We start from the raw sequence: 19,547 nt of genomic DNA, 5'->3' as shown, positions 1-19,547 counted from the left end.
CTAACCCCCCTCTCAACCTGTTTGCCACCTCTCATTCTGCCAGTGTGTTACAGCCCCTTTTCCCAACTTTGCTTCTCTTGTCAGCATTGCAGAGCAGAGACTCTATTTGTCCAGCACCTGACCCTGCTTTCCATAGGCCCTTAGGCAATGTCATCATCAAAATAACAATAATTAATACTAAACCTTGTTTTAATGCAGAAGTCAGTTTCCCTGCAACTATGGGGGGTTCCAGGTGGTAGGATTCTACCTGCCAGCTGGCCCCTTAAAAACTGACTTGTTACTGTTGTTGATCCAAGAGACCTAGGGTGCAAGTCAGTTACAAGGCTCCGCTCCCCACCCACAGTCTCAGTTTGTAATGGCTGGAAATGCTGAATATACGGCTCAGAGATATCATTTCTTTAATCAAAAGAGCTGGTCAATGGCCGGGTCTCCACTGTTGTAGGGACCTGATCCTGCAGTGAGCAAGATAATAGCAGTGTAATGACTGGATTTGTGTGTATGTGTCACCAGTGCCCACTGCTGGTGGGATTCTGAACTGCCCAACTCTCTGTCATATGTCCAGCACTGCTAGCAGCTGACTGACAGTCCCTTAGCTCAAGTGGTAGGCATTTGTGCTGTTGGAATAGGGGGATTTGATTTCATCGCCTCCTGACTACAGAAGTTGTCAGTAGACATGACAGGTGGTTTTGGGACAGTTAGGATTTTGCCACATATTTGTCACAAAAATCAAACCTTGGACAGTGCATTGTTTTGTTATACGGTTATATTATGTATAAAATATATATAAATATCAGACAGCGAATAGACTCCTCTTATTCTTGTCTTCAGCAGGACTACTCATGTACTTAAATGCGTTGTGGAACAGGGACTTAGAAAGGCATCACTGCTGCCAGTTTCCTGGGACTGGTAGTTCCTGTCCTGCTTATAACAATCAAAAACCAAGTGTAGGTCCCAACCAGGCCGTGGTTGGACATGATCTCTAAGGTCCACATTTTCAGACCAGTACAGCACCCAGCTGCTCCCCTTGTTCAGTTGGGGACCTAAATAGGAGCTGAGCTCTTTTGAAAAATCTGCTTTTAAGAGACACAGACAGTGGGTGGACCAGGATCTGTTAATTTTAATCACTCCATGTTACCATCCCCTCCCGTAGCTTTCCCTAAAGAAAAGCTTGCTCTCAGTGCTACATTTGATAGCCCACCCTGCCTGGCTCAAACAAAGCTGACTCAGTGCTTTGGGCAGGGTTTTTTTAAACATTTCATCATTAAAGGTTTAAAACCAGAAGTGGGTATAGGCTCTGACTGTTAACCATAATATATTGGGCATGTGTTCAAGCTGGCATCTGAACTACTCATAGATGGTGCCAGAGCAGTTTGAAATGCCTGCATGTCTCCCTGGGAACCTGGATTGGATGAACAGCAGTACCATTTGCTCACTCGAGCGTGTACATGTCTTGATGACATGCTCTAGTTTAGAGACCAGCTGTGCTCTGCAAATCTCCCCTTGGCAGGAAGGGGAGGAAAAGCCACATGGTGATTTATAAAACCAATTGATTAGGATAACTTACAAAAAAACGTAAACCCACTCAGCATACAAACATCCACAAGCCGAAGGCTCGGCCCTTCACTATGGCACACAGCAGGCAACACCACACAGGCAGGAGGAACAGGATTTATGTTGCATACTTAAAAAACCACCGTGAATGTAAAACAGGTCCTACTTCAGGGCAGAGATCTGGGGAGGCAGGCAGGCCGCCGCAAGCAGTGGATGCAAGAGTCCCCTTGGTTAAGGATCTGCCCCTGTCGTTACTGGTGCTGCTCAGGTGATGCTAGCTGGAGCGAAGACAGGGGTAACGCACAAGGTATCTGTGATCTTCCAGCCACAGGAGAGAGGAGTACACATGCTCTCTCTATCCTCTTCTGGTTGCGGCAGCTTCCCCTGAAGCAACTGGACAGCTTCCCTATAAGTAAGAAAAACAAAACAAAAAACAAGCCTTGCTCTGGCCCCTGCTTTACACCCATCCCCAGTGCACAGGGAGTTCTGTTCTCATTCACCCATCTCCCTGGTTACACCACAGTGACCTCTTTATGGCCTATTGCCAGCCCACCTCAGGCTGGGATCTCCCAAGAAAAGCGGACAGTATTTGGACACAGTGAAATCCTAGCTATCTGGAAGCTGTTAAATTTTGCCATTGGTCCAGGATTTAATCCTCAACTTCTGGAATCATCAGCATCTAGAGGTGGCCCTCTTCCTTCAGGGCCCATACCAGCCCCACAGTCAGTCACAAGCTCTGGTTCTCACCCCTCTTTTCCCTGGATGAGTTACAGGAAGCTCTCTTACCAGGCCACCCGGGACATGGCGTAGTTGATCTGTGGCTGCTGGTATCCATTAAATGTGGACGATGCTGCTATGGTGTAGGCACCCATGTTCTCAAATGTCAGCCAGTCGCCAACCTGCAGTTCTGGTAGCTCCAAGCCATCAGCAATGTGGTCCTGCCCATCACAAGAGGGACCCCAGAGGCTGCTGCTAAACAAGGGGTGATCTGGGCAGGGTTTCTGTAATGGGAGTTAAAGGAAATGGACATCCCAGGAGACCAAGCAAGTAAATTAAATAATCAGATTAAAATCAGATCCTCAGACGGTATAAATCAACAGTGCTCCACTAACAGCAGTGCAGCTACGCTGATTTACAATGGAGCTACGTGGATTTACACCAGCTGAGGATCTGTACCTAAAACTAGAGTAACTCCATGGAAAACTAATCCAAATTGACCAGACTAGCTATTGACTAGTCCAGGCCCAAAATGTAGGCTGCAAAAAGTGAGTTTTATGGAAAATATATTAGTAGAAACATGTTAATATTTTAACAACCTTAAGAAAGGAGTAAGAGGAGAAAGAGGACAGTGTTGGATTTAAATCAACCCAGACTTTGCAGCACTGGTGCATGAGAAGCAGAGAGTTGATGGGAGGTAAGGAACAGAAAAGGAACTCCGTCTGTCTGGATTGTCTTAAGCGAGCTAAAGGCAAGAAGGGAATTAATGTTGTCAATGGCAACAGGTTCGTTTTAATGGTATTCCTGTTTAATCATCTAATTGTTAGTCACAGCTTCTAAAGCTGTATTTGTCACCTGTGTCTGTCCCTTTAATCCTTTCCTGAATGCTCCTCGCAAGCATACAAGCACTGGGCATGCCTACACAGCAGTCAGAGGTAGGACTGCAGCCTTCTAACATTCATCCAGCTAGCTGTACTAGCCCCTCTGGGACCGTGGGTACTTCTTCAGGTGGCAAGCCCACGCTGCTGTGGTTTCACTGCTGTTGTTATTGGAGCTAGCTCCGGGAGTCACACCGTTAATTGCAGTGTAGACAGGCCCACCGTCTGCATGGCTACGCAGGGTGCTGCTAGTCAGCACACGGTTGACCAATGGGGCAGAATCTAGTCTTGCTACAGCCCAGCTGCCATTCTGAAATCCCCGCAACCGATTTTGAAGCTTTAAAAACTCAGTTTTTGCTCTAAGAGGCTGGCTTGACCAGAGAAAGCATTCCCTGGCATTTGAGGCCAGCCTGGAAACTTGTTAATGCTTCAGAATAGGCATCAAGGATTCCGCTGTGTATTTAAAATGAAACAAAACAAAAGCCCCAACGAGGTACTGGCAGTTACAAGAATTATAGATCTACCCCAGTTGTCTGTTGCACTGCGGCAACCAATGCCAGGCTATCGATGGTCTGATCTCTGGTGTCCAATCGCTCCGAGGAGGGAGTCTGACGAAAGCCTTTGAAGGTTTCATTGGTGATGAAACTGGAATTAGAAATGTTCGCCCAACGTCCCCAGGGGTGAAACCAGCACTGATTTCTGTGGTGTCACCCCAGGGATGAGTGGAACGCATTCTGCCTTGCCTACACCATCCTCTATCACAAACAGGCCGGGCTCAGGTGCGGAGCGGGGTGGATGTGGGAGAGTGGCAGGCGAGGGCCATGCCGGGTACCTGGGCAGACAGGGAGCATCACCCTGACAGTGCCTCAGTTGCTCTCTGGGGGGGACAGACTGCTAGGGAGGCACTGCAGGGAGCGGCAGCCAGCACTCTCACCAAAGAGCTCTGATACTCAGGGCGGGGGAAAGAAACCCCAGAGATCTTCCTCCAAGCCATTTATGCTGCAGCCCAGGAACAGAGCGTACCAGATGAAAGGCACAGTGCAGGTGGGGAGATCCCAGAGGTGGATCAGGCCCTCCACTGAGTGCCAAGTTATTTCTGGTCTATTGTTTTCCCCGTACCCAAGACAGAAGGGACACACGGGAAGGGACGCTGTGACTTCGGCTCCCTCTCGGGTTGTATCGGAGAGCTGCCCCAGCACAGTTTTCCCTACCTTGTGCAGGATAGGGGTGGGGCAGGTGTTATCAAAGAACATGCAGCTGAAGGATCCATAGATGCCATCGTTAAGGTAATACCGGATGCTTTTCTTGCGGTTGGACTCTTCATCTGGGAGATGGGAAGAGAGCAGGGAAGGCAGATTCAGGGAAGGGTCAATTCATGTGTCAAGCTTAATACTGGGGGCTGCTGGGACTGGGCAGGATGCCCCGTTTGAGGGGGCTTCGTCAGCATCACATGGCTTTCGAGGGGCAGCCGGACACTGATGAGGGGCACAGACAATGAGAACAGAGGCCTGAATCAACTCCCACTCATTTTTCCTGCCGCCACTACAGCAGACTAGTATCAAAACATGGCCATTTTGGACTAATAGGATCTGAACTACCGAGCCATTGTATGCTGGTCTGCTCTCAACTCTTCCCACGGCCCTCAGCTAACGAAAGGCTTCTGGCCAGCCGTTTAGTTACCCATCACAGCAACCTGTCGCCTCCACTGGGGCTTAGTAACACAGGGAGAGGCATCATTCCAGCTGCTAAACCTACCATCTGAGCCAGGCTGATCGAAGGGAACCTCCTGCTTGTCAATAACATTGACAGCCAAGGTAAAGGCAGAAGCGACATAGTATCGTCCTGGTTCGGCGATGATCTCCACCCCACAGCCTTCTGGGAAATACAAGTCCAAGGCAGAGTTTATCACGGCTGCAATCTGATTGGTAGAAGGGGGTGGGGAGAAGAAGCCAAACAAACACTTATTCCAACGTTTATTAGCTAACCACCCTTTCAAAATGAAGGGCAGAGATTGAACCCCAGTGAGGTACTAGCTAGGACCCCCTCCCAGCTGCCTTCTCTGCCTTAAGAAGATACAAACTGAAATCTTTATACCTCTTCAAATCGGACTTTAGAATTGTCAGTGCCAGGGAATCCACCTCCAATGTCTAATAAGTACATCCTGTAGCCCAGCTCTGCACCCATTTCAAACACCAGCCGAGCATCTGCTATGGACCGAGTGAAGGTCTGAGGGTCGGTGCAGCCACTGCCAACATGAAAACTAAGGAGGAAGAATCCTTAATTTAGTTTGGGCTGAGCCCCATCTCCCAGCATCCTCTAATCCTAGAGCATTGAAAGCAGAGTTAGGAAAACTGTGCAAAAAGTGATTCACAAATAATCCTTCTATAAGAGAGCTATGCTCTTCCTATACACCAAGAGGGGAGAGAGATACTTGCAGTCAGAATAACCTTTCAGACTAACAAAAATAAAGCCTCCAGTGGAGAGTGCAATGTGTGGGACTTCTCCTAAACTGTCTGCAGTGAGTTGCACACAAAGTGACTCCAGCAAGGCCCTTAGATATCAAGGCTGGACATTTCAAAGGCATTAGGTCTCTATTATCAATGACTTTCAATAGGAGCTGATCCTCTAATTCCCTTCGGCTCCTTTGAAAAATGTTGGCCTTAAAGGTGCAATAGATAGAAAAAGGCATATATTACATAGGTTCACTCTTGTGATAAATGTAACTAATTTTGACCACACCCATGACCTTCTTGTATTTAATGGTCATAATTTAGCTTGAAATATTTTTAGTTGTGAAACCAAGACCTCGAGTGCAAATTATTCATTTTACACCCAAATACACAATGCAAAATTTGTTTGGTTATTGGTTAGTTCCCCAAGTCACCCAATCGAGGAGCAGACACAATACCACCTGACTTGGGGAACGAATCAATAGTGTGAATTTCCAACACTTAAATTTGCAAACTATCTGTAAGCAGGAATCCTTGGCTGAAGAAATTTGGGATAAGTGTCATAATTAATGTCGAATTTTGCTGTCTGTTTATGGCCTATTTGTGACGAGCAATAGCGGAGAAATCCCCCCAGTGAATTCAGTACGATTGATTTGCCCAGGTTCAGTGATCAGACAGGCCCCCTCCCAGCTCCAAGAAGTTCAGTTCAAGTAAAGTTAGGGACCAGGGTCAGTGCATGTGATGGCAGTTTAGGGAGTGTCAGGCTTCATGGTAGGAGGATGCCACCCTGTACCTGATGCCAACGATCTCCACATTCATCTCCTTTGCAGTTTCTAGTAGGTGTCTGCAGGACTTAAGGGTGGCACCAAACTTCACGCTCAGACAGGCAGAGGATCCAGAGTGGTCAGCAGCAATGCACAGGACCATCCTGTGGAATGAAGTTACACCAGGTCGGTGTCTCAACTCTTCATCTCCCACGCCCCAGTTACCATGCAGGCCAAGGTACACAACTTCTCCAGCTCTCTGCTGAAGCCAGCCCTAGTACATGGAACATGCTATGAAGATGCATAAAGGCCTTACCCATAACTGATACCATGGTCACCCTCTAGATAAGATTTCCAGCCTCACTAGCCTCCCTCTTCCATACCCAGAGTTTATATATATATATACACACACACACACCTGGCATGGGGATGGCTCCTTGCCACTTTACCAAGCTCCACTTCATTGTCAAAGGCCATCAGCTGCACCCCGTGGCTGGCTGCATATTTGATCTGCGAGATCTGTTTGCAGGGGTTGGTGTAGATAATCTTGTCAGGCGGGACCCCGATGCTCTGAACTAACGCAATCTCTGCCTGCAGCAAGATAGAAAGAGCATTCGAGAGGTGTATGGATCAGCTCCTGGGGAACTCACTGTTGTGGGACACAAGTCGTTATGGAATAAAGCACCAGGCCTGGGACATTCTAAAGCAGCTTGTGGGTTCACCAAGGGTAACTCACCAGGATTCAGGCCTGGGGATTCTGCTGGGAACCAGACACAGATGAAGAAAGGTGGGTTTGCCCACAGGGGTCATGGTGGACTGTGTGTCTGGAGCAGGAGACAGCAGTAACACATCACTGGAAACACAAGACCAAGAAGGAAGGTCTGTAAAGGCAGGAGGTAAGCTGGAGGGACCAGGTTACCACAAGATATGTAATAAAAATACCTCCACCTAGCCCTATTCCACTAGGCCAAACTGCTCCCTATGGTGTAAGGAGAGAGCCACAAGCAGCTCTCCCTGGCTATCTGTTTAACGCGTGCTCAGATTGGGTCAGACAGTGAATGGAGTTATGGCCTCTCTGGTTTTGTGGTTTCCCTTAGGCTTTGTTCTTGGCACATAGAAATCCATGTCACCTTGACAACCTGTCCCATTCAATCACAGGGAAATAACCTTGCTCTGATCCACCCTGAAAGAAATCAGGCTATGGTTAAAGGACACAGAAGGAGCTTCTGACTCAGCTCTGAATCCACTAAAGAGTTGACGATGGCAGCACGTAGCAGAAAAACCAATGCACTCAGGACATGCCATGTTGCAGACGGACTCTGCTGTCCAGGAGACGTCAAACAAGGACATGTAAGTGGAAGGGGATGATTGCCTGAGTCGATTTTGGAACACAGGACTGTGGGAAGCAGATTTTCCATGATGCACTACTAGTGTTTTGCCAGAAGGGGGAGACTCCCTCCAACTTAAACACAGCATGGGAATTCCCAGACTGGAGGAAACTGCAATCTGCATTCAGCTTGTTTATTTGTGCTGTAATACCATGACCATGCCTTGGCGGATTCCTTCACCACCTTCCAACCTACACACCTAGCCAGAGCACCTCAAAGAGGCTGGGTCCCAGAGTTCTTCTCTCCCCTTGTCCCTACCTTGCTAGCACAGTCAAATCCTGCCCCCAACTCAGCCAGCGTCCGCACCACTCCTTTGCTGCTGTTGCACTTCACAGCGTAGAAAGGTCTGACGTGGGGCAAGGCCTTCAGGAAGCGCAGGTGTTTCTTCGCTACATCCCCCAGGTCCGCCACAAACAAGGGCCCTTTGTTGCTCTGAACGGAAGAGAGACTGGAGTCAGCAACAGAGGTTCAGCACCCCTCCCTCCCCCAAGGAAAGAGCACTGGCGGAGAATCTTAAGGGAGCAGCGAAGGCACCAAATTCAAAACTAAGAGCCTGATTCTCCACTCACACCAAAGGGATGCCAGTGGAGATACTCCTGATTTACATCTGTGTAAGAAAGGGGAGAATCGGGCCATAAAAGTCCAATGATCAAGTTAGATGCTTCGGGATGCCAGGGCCAGCAAATGGGACAGAAGGGCCCATGAAAGCTAAATGCCACTTACTGTCTGGGAGGCTTCCATGAGGAGGTTCTTAAGGAGGTCTCTGGTGGTGAAGCCCTCCTCCACCATCATGAAGTCTGATTCGGCCAAATACCCACTCATCGTCCAGATTTAAGGAGAATTTCTAGGTCTAAAGCCTCCTTCAGTAGGAAGTAGTTTCTAAGTATGCAACACACTGTGAAGGAAAGTGGAAAGTGTTAGAGGTGGGCTTCTTCTGAGTCCATCTACAGAGACCATCCCATCCTGTACTTTCTTTCTCAGTCTCGAAGGCGTGGTCTACACACACACTTGTACTGTTGTAACTAAAGGTGTGATTTTATACTGATTTAGTCAAACCACTGCAATTTTGTATGTGGACACTCATACAAAGCTGGGCAAGTAATAGGGTTTTTTGTTTTGTTCTGTTTTGTTTTTAAGGTCACTGGCAATTTTAAAAAGTTGAAGAATCATTTTGGGTAAAAAACATTTGAAAATGGTCAAAATCCAAATGAAATGTTCATCTGATTTTAAGTTAGATGAAATTTTGAAACAAAAAGTCATTTCATACCAAACAATTGTAAATATTCTGATTTTTTTGGAATGTGTTGGGTTTTTTTAAACTGAAACAATTTGCTGAAATTGACAAATATTTTGGTGTTGCCAAACCAGTATTTTTCATTAAAAAAAAATATTTTGTGCAAAAAATTTCACCTAGCTCGACTCGTATATGTCATTAAATCTGGTTTATATCAGTTTAGCTTGTGCCAGTAACATTACATGTGTGAGCTAAACTGATAAAACCAGCTGCATTTAGTTGAATGAAACTGATTTAAGTTAAATTTAAGTTCTAGGAGCTTGTTCAAACATAGCTTTATCTCACAGCTCAGACTTTTCAATGACCTATTTATCATAGCAGTGATCAAGATAGTTAAGGTTGTCCATGTGTTCTCAGTTTCTTATAAATTTTCACATTTCAGGCTGAAATTTACAATTTGGCCTCTGCTGAGAAATGACTTTTTTAGGGGAAAGGGGGGGAAGGAGGGTGTTAGTTTGAGTAAAAGTAGTTAAGCTATTTGGAATCTGACACCCCCATTACTGCCACTGTGAACTCACCCCCTTTTCCCTACTAAATTAAAAAAAAGGTGGGAGATTTGCTTTTAAAAGACAGCTCTGGTGCCAGAATGACGTTGTGCTTATACAGAGCCTAGCACAATGAGATCCTGGTCCATGACTGGAGTGCCTAGGTGCTAGTGCTATACAAGTGTAAATCTGCAGGGAAATAATCCACACTGAGGAGATGTGCCGTGAGTGACTGGGTCAGGATTGATTGCAGTCTAATGTCACTCTGTGTTTCGAACATTGTAAAATGTAGTGTATGCTCAGCTAAGGAAGGCCAAGCTGTGGCTAACTTCGATCCACAGTGAAAAATGGAGTGGATGTGTACAGTGAATGAGGCAGCATTCCACATGAGCCTTTGCTGCCTTCACTGTGCATCTTGTAGGCTAAAATCTGCACAGATCTCCAGGGTCACAGAAGAGGGGGCTCCTATCACCAGCTGGTTAAGAGGTGTGAGATCACATATGTTGGATGTCTGGACAAACATCCAAGTTATGGAATCTATTTTTTTCCTATAAAAAACTAGGAAGTTCCCCATAAAAAAAGCTACCTTCAGAAAACATTCTGGTGGCACAGAGGTGCCAATGTGCACACAGCCCTAATATTGCCTTCTTTTGCATACAGATTTATGACACCATCTTTAATGATAAGACCACATATTGCGGGGCTTCTTAGAGACGATTCAATATCCCAGACTTAGATACACACATGCAGCTTTGCATTTCTGTTTCACTCTTGTACAGTGAGCATGTGTGGCAATGGGCCAGTAGCTCTTAAGTGACAGACCTTAGAGGTTACATTCACTTCTATAAAGGGGCGTATTTTAATAGTTTCAGCAGCAGCCATGACTCTACAAGTCTTCGCAGCCAGCAGCCCAGCCTTCTTCAGGTGATGTTCAGGCAAGGGTGCTGTTAACAACAAAGCTAACACAGCTGTTCGCCTAAATGGCCTCTATATGCCACAGCACATTCCCTCATGCTCTGCTATATAGAGCTTGATCTGCTGTGTGTTATGCAAAAAGGATTCCTTGCATAGCTGCCAGGTAGATGAGTTTCACGGGCTTCGTCTCTCTAGCACACACAGGCCAGTGCATGCTACTCAGATAGCACAGCAGCAGCAGATGGATCTTTAGAAAACATTCGTATAAGATTGCACACTTTGCTCCCAGATCATGGAATTAAACATGACGGGCCAGACCCTTATCTGGTACTAATCAGTACAGCACCTTGGACTTCAGTGGAGTTACACACCAACGGGAGAGCTAGCGGTGGCACAGAGCACACATACACGGGGGCAGAGTTAAGTCCGCACACTGATACTTTCTGATCTGAATCCTGATCTCTGCAGCTTTAATGAGCTCTTCTATGATCATCATCCAGTACCCTAAGGATGTTAAGACACCACACAGGCTTGCAGGAAGTATTTTCTGGTCTGGGGGGGTGGAGGGGGTGTCACTTTTCAGTCCTTTGTCTTAACACCTTCACCCTTATCTAAAGTGAGAAAAAAAATCCCGAACTCTGCTTCTGAGAATTGCACAGCCTCTCTCCTCCTCTGCAGAGATTTACTTGTGAAATTCCTCTTGCAGGGTGGAGGGGCAAACCGCACGCCGGCCTCAGAACGGCAGGCCCATGATGCACTATCTTGTAACGTATTGAGCAAACAGCAATGCAAGCCAAAGAAAGCCATATAGGGAGAATGGAGAAAATGCACATGGCCGGGAAGTTACTGAAACTTTGCAGCAAGGGAGGGAGATTTTAGAGGGGACAAGAATTCCTCTGGCTTCTCCCCACCCAAACAGATCACCGACCTTCATCCCACCCATCATCTTGAGCTGCATGGGCACAGGACTGACAAGATATAAAGGTAGGACCAGACCCCGTATCACCCAGCCTGCAATGGATACAAGAGAACATGCAGAATGGTGTCTCCCTCCCCAGATGCTTTTTCCTTACCAAGTTCCAAAGCCTCCTTCCTGGCTGTCTAGGTATAATGCCAGGGGGGCTCTCCGGTGAACTCTGAGCTTTTGCAACACCCCGAGGCACAGTTGTTGCTGGGGATCCGAGATCTCTGCAGGGGAGACAGCGCAAGTTCCAGCTGGTTATCAAGAGGGACCGGGGGCACACACAGCCACGCAGTCCCCTCCCTAACTGTTGCTACTGTTCAGTTTCCTCGGCTCCCGCCTGGCACCCAGAACTCAGGCCATCCTCCTCACCCACTCCCCACGGAAAGGCGCCCAGCACCACCCTCCTCACCTCCCCACAGCCAGTCCAGCTGCTCCAGAAAAGCTCCCCCCGCCCGATTGCTCTCCTCGTGCTGGGCACCTGCCCTTCCTCCGTTACCTTAAAAAGCATTTAAACGGATTCTGCCCATGGGTCTCCCAAGAGAATGAATTGACTTCAGCGATGGTTCTTCTGCCTCTCCCAAGCCCGCACCGTGCCAGCAGCACCGAGGAAACCTGCCCTCTTCTCCCTGCTCGGCCACCCCTTATATACACAGCTCCTCCGCCCACCTCTGACTCACAAGAGTGGCCTTGGCAACCAAATACAGCAATCCGATTGGCTGAGCCAGACACAAAGTACTCTCTCTGCCACTCCCCAGGGCAAAGCAGGCCCTAGTCTGCTGGGGGCCAGTGTGCAGGCTGCTCGGGCTGTGGGGCCTGAGGACAGGGCCTTGCTTGCTCTGATGGCTCTGCACCCAGCTCTCCATTCGCTGACAGGCAGGCAGCTCATCTCCCCGGCTGCTGGAGCTGAGCCGTTCGAGCAGGCATGCAGCACAGCCCTGGCAGGAGCCACTCGCTCACCGGGGCCGCAGTGCAGAAATCACATGAGCTGTGGTGATGGAAAGTCCCGATGGGGGAGAGGAATAGGGCCAAAGAGGGCTTTGGAGATGGGGGCAGGCCAAAGGCCTCATGCAGCTTAAACCCGGGGCAGTCGCCAAGACGGTTATTTCTTTGAATAACCACGTGATGCCTTGAATCATCCCAGGCGGGGGAGACTCCAGGGGCTGCCTGCACCTTTGCTGTAACGCCGCTGATTGCCGGGGCTTGGCGCCAGGGGGAGAATATGGGCCCATGGTGCTTCCTGCCTGAGGAGCCTCTCCTCTCTGGAGTGGTTTCTCAGAAATCCCTGGAGACACCGTGAATGAGCTTGTCTTCGTCCTCTGAATGGGGAATTCAGGTGCAGTTTCTCTTAACGGTGACAGGCTCGTTTCTGTTTGTGAAGGACTAAATGGTGTTCAAACGCACAGTCAGACATCCAGATACTGTTATCCCGTTGAAGTTATTTTCCCCTCCTCTAGTTTTAAATGCACCCTGACCTACCTTGGGAGGGGCCATTTGTTATGACTAACAGGAAACCCAAACCTGCACATCATTCAAATTCAAACCGTTCCTGATACTAGGAGAATCTGCACCTGATGGGGGTGGGGATGAAAACAAGAGCAGGTCCAGCAAGCCGTTTGTTTCCCAGTGAGTCTGCCCTCCTCTCTGCTGCCTCGTGACCTTGAAATGCAGCTGGAGAGAGAAACACAAGCGCCTGAATATCTTTATTTCTAGTTCTGGAGGTACCCTCCTTGCAGCCTAGTTCATGAGTACATTTCAGATGAAAGCTAATTGAATGAGCCCTGTTTATGTGGGGAACTAGTCAGCAGCCGTCTGCCCCATCACATGCTGGTTTGCTCTGGATAAGAGGAGGCGCCTGCTGTAAAGCACTGACACTTGACAACAGCACCTTCAAGCCCAGACAGGGCCAGATGTTACTCTCATCAGAGTCAGAAACTTGGCCTGCTGGACCATGGAAAAGGCTCAGGCCCCAGTTAAAAGAAAAATGCTTAGAAAGAGGCATCGTCACACCCACGCACGCCAGGTTACTCAGTTCCTGACCGAGACAATCCAGATAGCACAGAAGATGATGGAGAGCTGTATTCTAGGCAGGATTGCTCCATAGCTCTCTTGTCATGGGCCACAGCCCATAGGAGCAAAGGTGTGAGCGCTTTCTTTCCTTCCCTGCCCCCCACCTTCTGAGCTGTTTTCTGCTGAGACAGCTGGTCATTGTTCATTTCCTTGACTGCTCTCTTCTCTGCCAGGTGCTTTCCAGCCCGGAGTGTCACAGAAAGCCATGACCTCCAATGACTGAAGAGTAGCTCTTGACTTCAGGACGGATGGGGATTCGCTCCTCCCTCAGAAAGGCTCCCTGGATCATGCTCGGATCTGCCTGCTGATCAGGGGATGCCTAGTCCCTGCGATGAACAGGCATCTACAAGCCAGCCTCTTCGGAATTCAACTGATGGCAATACCCAGAGAGGAAGGTTGATTCCATGTTTGAGGCACAAGGCTGGGAGCCAGGGCTCTGCCACTGACTCCTCACGTGACGTTAGATAGGAAAATTCCCCTCCCTGTGCCTCAGGATCCCCGTCTGTATTGCGCCAGCCCCTACGAACCCCGCTCATGGACCAGGACCCCATTGTAAAAGGCACTCTACAAACACAGAAACAGACAGTTCCTGCCTTAAAGAGCTTACAGTCAAAGCCATAGGTACTGGAACTAAGGGTGCTACTGCACCTCCTGGCATAAGGTGGTTTCCATCATATCCAGCGTTTATGGTTTGGTTCAATGGCTCTCACCACTCCCAGTATATAAATTGTTCCAGCTCCCCTCATCAAAGCATTATACAAGACACAACAGGTGGAGTCAGAAAGACAGACAGCGAAAATGAGGCTAATTATAGTTACCTACCTCACCCTGGCAGGTGGGGCGATTACTATGATTTGTAAAGCATTTTGTCCTCAGATGCCAGGTGCTAGGAGGAAAGCAGAGAGATCTTAATATCCTGCAAAGATTGGGCTATCAGCAACGATCCTAGGGAGAACAGGGCCTTTCCGGGAAACACCGGGCTCTGTGTTCCCAGGCCTGCATTTCCTAATGGCTTTCCCTCTCCTCCGGGGCTCACTGCTGCCTCTGCAGGCATCCTATCCTCCTGACAGCTCACGCTTATGGATAAGATTTTGTCATGGTAAAATTAGGCAAAATTCACAGAATAGTTGTGGTAAAAATGAACAAAATCATGGTATGGTCACGGCAATAAAAATGTGTAATAATCTAACAGTGAAGTATTACAGCGTAACGTGTACATGAAACAAAGTTAATGCAATAGTTTTCACTTAACCAAGTCAACTGTTTTGAAATTAATATATGCATATTGTGCAATCATTTTTCAAACAAAAATAATGAAAAACAAAAATAACTGATTCTTTTTAGGAAAGTCCCCTTTGCAAACTTTGCAATTTTGGTATAACAAGTTATACATGGACAGATGGCTATTTTTTATGCAGAATCTATTGTCCCCAAGCACATTTTTATAAAATGAGAAGGGGTGCTCGGCATCCACGCTGCTGATTGGTACTGCTAAGCATCGCAGAGCAACGACTGACGGAGCTGGGAATCTGGCCATCAGGCTTCTCCAGAACTGGAAAACGTCCTCGTTCCTCAATTCTTGACCTGCCCCACGGTAAGCCGGCTATTCTCTCTGTGCTGGAATGTGGTCTTCAAACAATGGCCTATTTTCAAATACCGCAGTCTCACAAATGTCAGGGTGTTTTGCCTGATTTGGCTCTTCAGCATGCATTGAAGAAAGCAGCAGCAGAAAGTGGGTGGTTGAGTCAGTGTCCACTTTTTTTTTTTTTTTTTTTGGAGCTTTCCAAGAGTGCGCTTTTTGCTGGACTGTTGGGTGTTGGCAAGATTCAGAGTCGCTCTCTACCCACAACGCAAGATCACCCGTGTCATTCGTGACTTGATGAACACGAATTGTGAGCTCTTCATAAGCTGTAAGCGTCTTCATGATTCAGGGGTGCAAACTCCGTTAGAGCCTGGAGGGGAGGGGCTGCGATGCCCTCGCTGCCCATGGTGGCTGAGAGTTCTGGGGTCCCCACAGCCCTTGGCAGCTGACAACTTTGGCCCCACCACCCCAAGGCATAGGGCTGAAGCTGAAGGGGATAATTTCATTGATGTCTCTGAAAATCACAGAACCCAGAACCTCCGTGACAAAATCTTATCCTTCCCTGCTGAACCAAAGATTCACACTGGCTACAAAAAAAACCCTCTCTGGTTGTAGCCAAATCTGGATTCAAATGCAACCACTTCCATCCTGCCAGTGGGAGGAGGGAGGATTCCTTTGCAGACTACAAAACCCAGCTCCAGTTGGTAGTGACCAGTCCTTACACCCCTCTGCTGGTTCCCGGGCTAGTGCTGACTCCACAGTGGCAGGTCATGTGAGGTGCAGTCAGGGATGGGCCCAATCCCTCAGCAGCTTGAAGTCTTCAGTCAGGTAATTCTGAGGGCAGTCAAAAGAAGCCAGCAAACCAAATCCTCCTACACACAGTGCTTTGAACTGACGTTTCTAGTCATGCTCTGGTTAGTCCAGGGCCGTATTATCCATTAGGCACAATAGACACAGTGCCTAGGGCCTACGAAACTTTCAGGGCCTACGGAAAAAGATTTTATATATACTTTTTTATTTTTATTTTCAAAACTATTTATTAATAGCTTAAAATCAAATTAGTTATTTCGGTCCGGGGGCCTACGAAGGCAAGTGTGCCTAGGGCCTATGAAGGTCTTAAAACGGCCCTGGGTTAGTCTGCTCTGTAAATGATTTCTGTCGATTAAGGGTGACTTTGCACAGTCAAGGTATGAGTCCACCAAAGAGGGTCTCACTTCCCTTTCCTGAGCTGGGCCTGCATCCAAGCCCCAGCCAGAGCACATTCCTCTCACAGGGCCCCATCCTGCTCCCGTTGGAGATGGGAGCAAAACTTCTGTGGAGTCCAGTGGGAACAAGAGCCAGGTGCTGGGGAAGTTGCATACACTAATTCCACACAGCTGGCTGAGCTCTGTCACACTGCAAATCCATGCAACGAGGCCAGGCAGCTGTGGTTTGCACTGGCGACTCAGACACAGTGTGTTAGCCCTCCCGCTTCCAAGCCCTGGACTTTGCCTCCAGTCCTTGAGCAAGACAGCAGCTTAGGCAGTTAAGAGTCATGCTTAATAATCAGCCATTCCCATTCCCAGGCCAGTAAATGGGAAACAAAACACAGGTATTGAATCAGCAGGTTGCAAGGTGGCAGAACTTTGTCACAACTTCTGCACTCAGATCCAATTAAGCCTATGGTTTCCCCAAAGGATGCTAAAGATTTGGATGAATATTATACTCTACTTATGGTGAGGAGAGCCAGATAGGGCTGGCAGATGGTGTGACGGAGTCCCTCAGGAACGGGGCTCTGGAACCGCTGGGCAATCAGCTGCGCCCTGGCGAGCCTTCCAATGCGCAAACCTCTCTCTGCTCAGCTCTACAATGTCCTTCTCAAGGAGATGGTGGTACTCCATCTTCCGCTGCTCCCTCATCATGTCCCTTTGTCCCACCGCTCCCACATCACTTACTGCCGGACGCTCTCATCCGCGGGGCGCATCCAGCCATCCTCTGCTACCACATGTGATGGGGTCCCTCAGGAACAGTGCTCTGGAACCACCCGGGTGAAGCCAGCCAGGACTCTGCTGCTTTGGAGTCTGCCCCCCGCCCCCCCGGGTCTCTACACTCCAGTGCAGCCCCCTCCTGAATCTAGCCTTGCAGCGTTCAGCACCCCTGCTTCGCCTGAGCTCCCCTTGTGAGTCCCCTGGACAGGACTCTGGGGTGCTCCTACACCCCCTCCAGGGGGCCATGCACCCCGCCTCGCAGTCAGAAGCGATTCACAGCCAGCGTGGAAATCAGAAGGGTTTATTAGTTCTCAAAATCATAGTGTAGAAAGACTTTGTTAGCAGATTAATGAGAAGTTACAGCAGCAACCAACTAAGGAGCCTCATAGCCCATTCTCAGGCCCTGCTCCTGAGCCCCCTCATGGGAGACTGGCCTCTTCCAGCCAGCCACCCCCAGACCTGTCCCCTTGCTCCACCCCAGTCCTTTGTCTCCTTCCCAGACAAAGTGGCCACTCTTCCTGCTCTCTGCCTGACCCAGGCGGGCAAAGGGGTCTGGTCTGCATTCATGTGGCTGGGAAAGGCCCATCTGGTGCAATGATCACACACCTGGGTCCCATCACCAAAATAAATGAGTAACATGTGTGGGAAACTGAGGCACAGGCCCAGCAGTCAGAGAAAACCCCCAAGAATATCTCCACTTTGTCACAGACGGTCACCCAAAGGCTGTGTAATATAGCAGGGAACACATGGCGTGCCAGCCTTCCAACTGCTAGTCACCCTCAAGCACAGGGCTTTGGCACAGGTCCCTAGCAGGAGATGGGAAGGAATGTTGGAAGCAAGTGGTTTTCTGGGGTTATTATTCTAGAAGGTAAAAGAGAGGGATGAAATGAAGAAACCACCAGATTCAGGGATAAAGTGAAAGCAGAGAAAAGGGCAGAGGAAGAAAACCAGGCAGTGAAATCTCCTGGGAAAAAATACAGGTGATGGAAACATTATGATCCAGTAGACCAGGCAGAAGACTAAGACTCAGGACTCGTGGGTTCTATTCTCAGCTCTGTTGCTGATTTAGGCAAGTTCTTGTGCCTTGGTTTCCCCACCTTTGAAATCTGAGTGAAAAATGTTATGCAAACACAGTATTTATAATGCCACAGGTGTGGCTGTCCCATTACATAGAGAGCATGGTCCTTGCTCTCAATAATTTATCCCCAAGGGCCCTGATCCCGCAAGCTCAACGTACACACCGGGGGGTTGTGCAGAGCCCCACTGATTTCAGTGAGGTTTCGTGTAGGCAGAGAGATCTGCCCATACAGGCTTGAGGCCTATGTGATGCGCCTAAAAAAGTGGCTTCTTGTTTCACACAAGAGAGATCTATCCCAGCCCGTTAGTACAGGAGCAGCCGCAAGCAGTGGAATCTCAGAGCGAGTGGGAGAGTCCAGCAGGGCTTTGGAAACAGATCTGACCTCATTCTGTCCTGGAGATGGGCTGCTGAATGAGGCTCCACACCGACACCAATGTGCTTTTCTGCATCTGCTTTGCTGTAAGGCTAATTCCTGTCCTCTGGATGGGAGCAGCTCACTGTGTGTATTTCCTGGGGAATTCCCCTTGGCACACACTCTCTGAAAAGGATGGGAAAGGAGTTCCAGTTCCATCCAGTGCAGTTTATATGGCTAATGCAGCCCTCCAGACAGAAAGATAAGGAGGGGGGACCCACCTACTGGGTCACGTTGACACTATCCAACAGGCTTCTTGCTGTCCCTCCGCACACTGAATTGTTTGTCCCCCTACCCTGTATTTCCTCAACCACATATCAGCATCCCTGACACAGGCCCAGTTACTATGTCTTTTTCAGACACGGTATCGTGCCATACACGAGTGTGCTTGTGAGCGTGTGAGAGAGATCGAGAGTGAGCACAGCCCCCTGGTGGGTGAAACTGGAACCGCCCAACTGCGTGCTATACACCCTATACTGTGAACAGCGAGAGGAGGCAGAAGTGACTGGCACCTGTGCTTCTGCCACAGGTCACTGGGAGTTATTCCCCTGCTGGCACCAGGAAGCACTGAGTGAACACGGTGTGCCAGGTACCGCAGTGACAACCACCCAGTCGTCAGCTGCCACGGGTCTTTAAATGTGTACCCTCCCTGGGGTGACAAGATCCTTCCAGGGTGAATGATTCCGGGGACGTGGCTACTGCAGAGAGAGGCTGGGAGTAAGCAGAGCACAATGGGATGCAATGTAACCAGGCTGGGCCCCCCATAACCAGAAACTGGGCCCCCCAGGGCAGGGTGCCCCATAACCAGACACTGGGCCCCACCCCTCCAGGGCCGGTTGAAGCCCCACACAACCTCCCCCCTGCAGCCCTTTGTGGCTGATAAGCCCCGCCCCCGTGCCAATTCCCGCAATCCCCCTTCACCCTGTCCCTTGGGCAGCGGCGATTGGCTGTCCCGTGTGTCAGTCTGACGCTGGGGGGGGCGTGGCGAATCCGTAGCGGCCCAATGGGAATGCCGGGTGGGCGGGCTGGCGGAGG

The 19,547-nt window shown here is 49.1% G+C and overlaps 1 protein-coding gene across 3 annotated transcripts; it reads right to left on the bottom strand.

Annotated features, from left to right (window-relative positions):
* AZIN2 (antizyme inhibitor 2) lies at positions 1-12,011 on the bottom strand. Of its 3 annotated transcripts, XM_067533780.1 has the most exons (11): positions 11,903-12,011; positions 11,516-11,630; positions 8,472-8,643; positions 8,007-8,180; positions 6,779-6,951; positions 6,390-6,524; positions 5,241-5,406; positions 4,902-5,064; positions 4,358-4,470; positions 2,338-2,552; positions 1-1,957 (listed from the first exon to the last, which is right to left on the bottom strand). In XM_067533780.1, the coding sequence occupies exons 3-11, from the start codon at positions 8,568-8,570 to the stop codon at positions 1,816-1,818; spliced, it is 1,380 nt and encodes a 459-aa protein (XP_067389881.1). In that variant the 5' UTR covers positions 8,571-8,643; positions 11,516-11,630; positions 11,903-12,011; the 3' UTR covers positions 1-1,815. The 3 variants fall into 3 exon arrangements, with proteins under 3 accessions (XP_067389881.1, XP_067389883.1, XP_067389882.1); XM_067533781.1 differs by lacking the exon at positions 1-1,957 and having other exon boundaries at positions 2,334-2,552; XM_067533782.1 differs by lacking the exons at positions 8,007-8,180; positions 8,472-8,643; positions 11,516-11,630; positions 11,903-12,011 and adding an exon at positions 7,097-7,215.
* Between the last annotated feature and the right edge of the window lie 7,536 nt (positions 12,012-19,547).

Source organism: Emydura macquarii, unplaced genomic scaffold (genome assembly GCF_026122565.2).
Source record: "Emydura macquarii macquarii isolate MOO-44397 ecotype Brisbane River unplaced genomic scaffold, CSIRO-AGI_Emac_v2 contig_3348, whole genome shotgun sequence".
In the NCBI taxonomy this organism is placed as follows: domain Eukaryota; kingdom Metazoa; phylum Chordata; order Testudines; family Chelidae; genus Emydura; species Emydura macquarii.
Note: the sequence above shows the minus strand (reverse complement) of the source record. Positions and strands in the feature narration are given on the sequence as shown.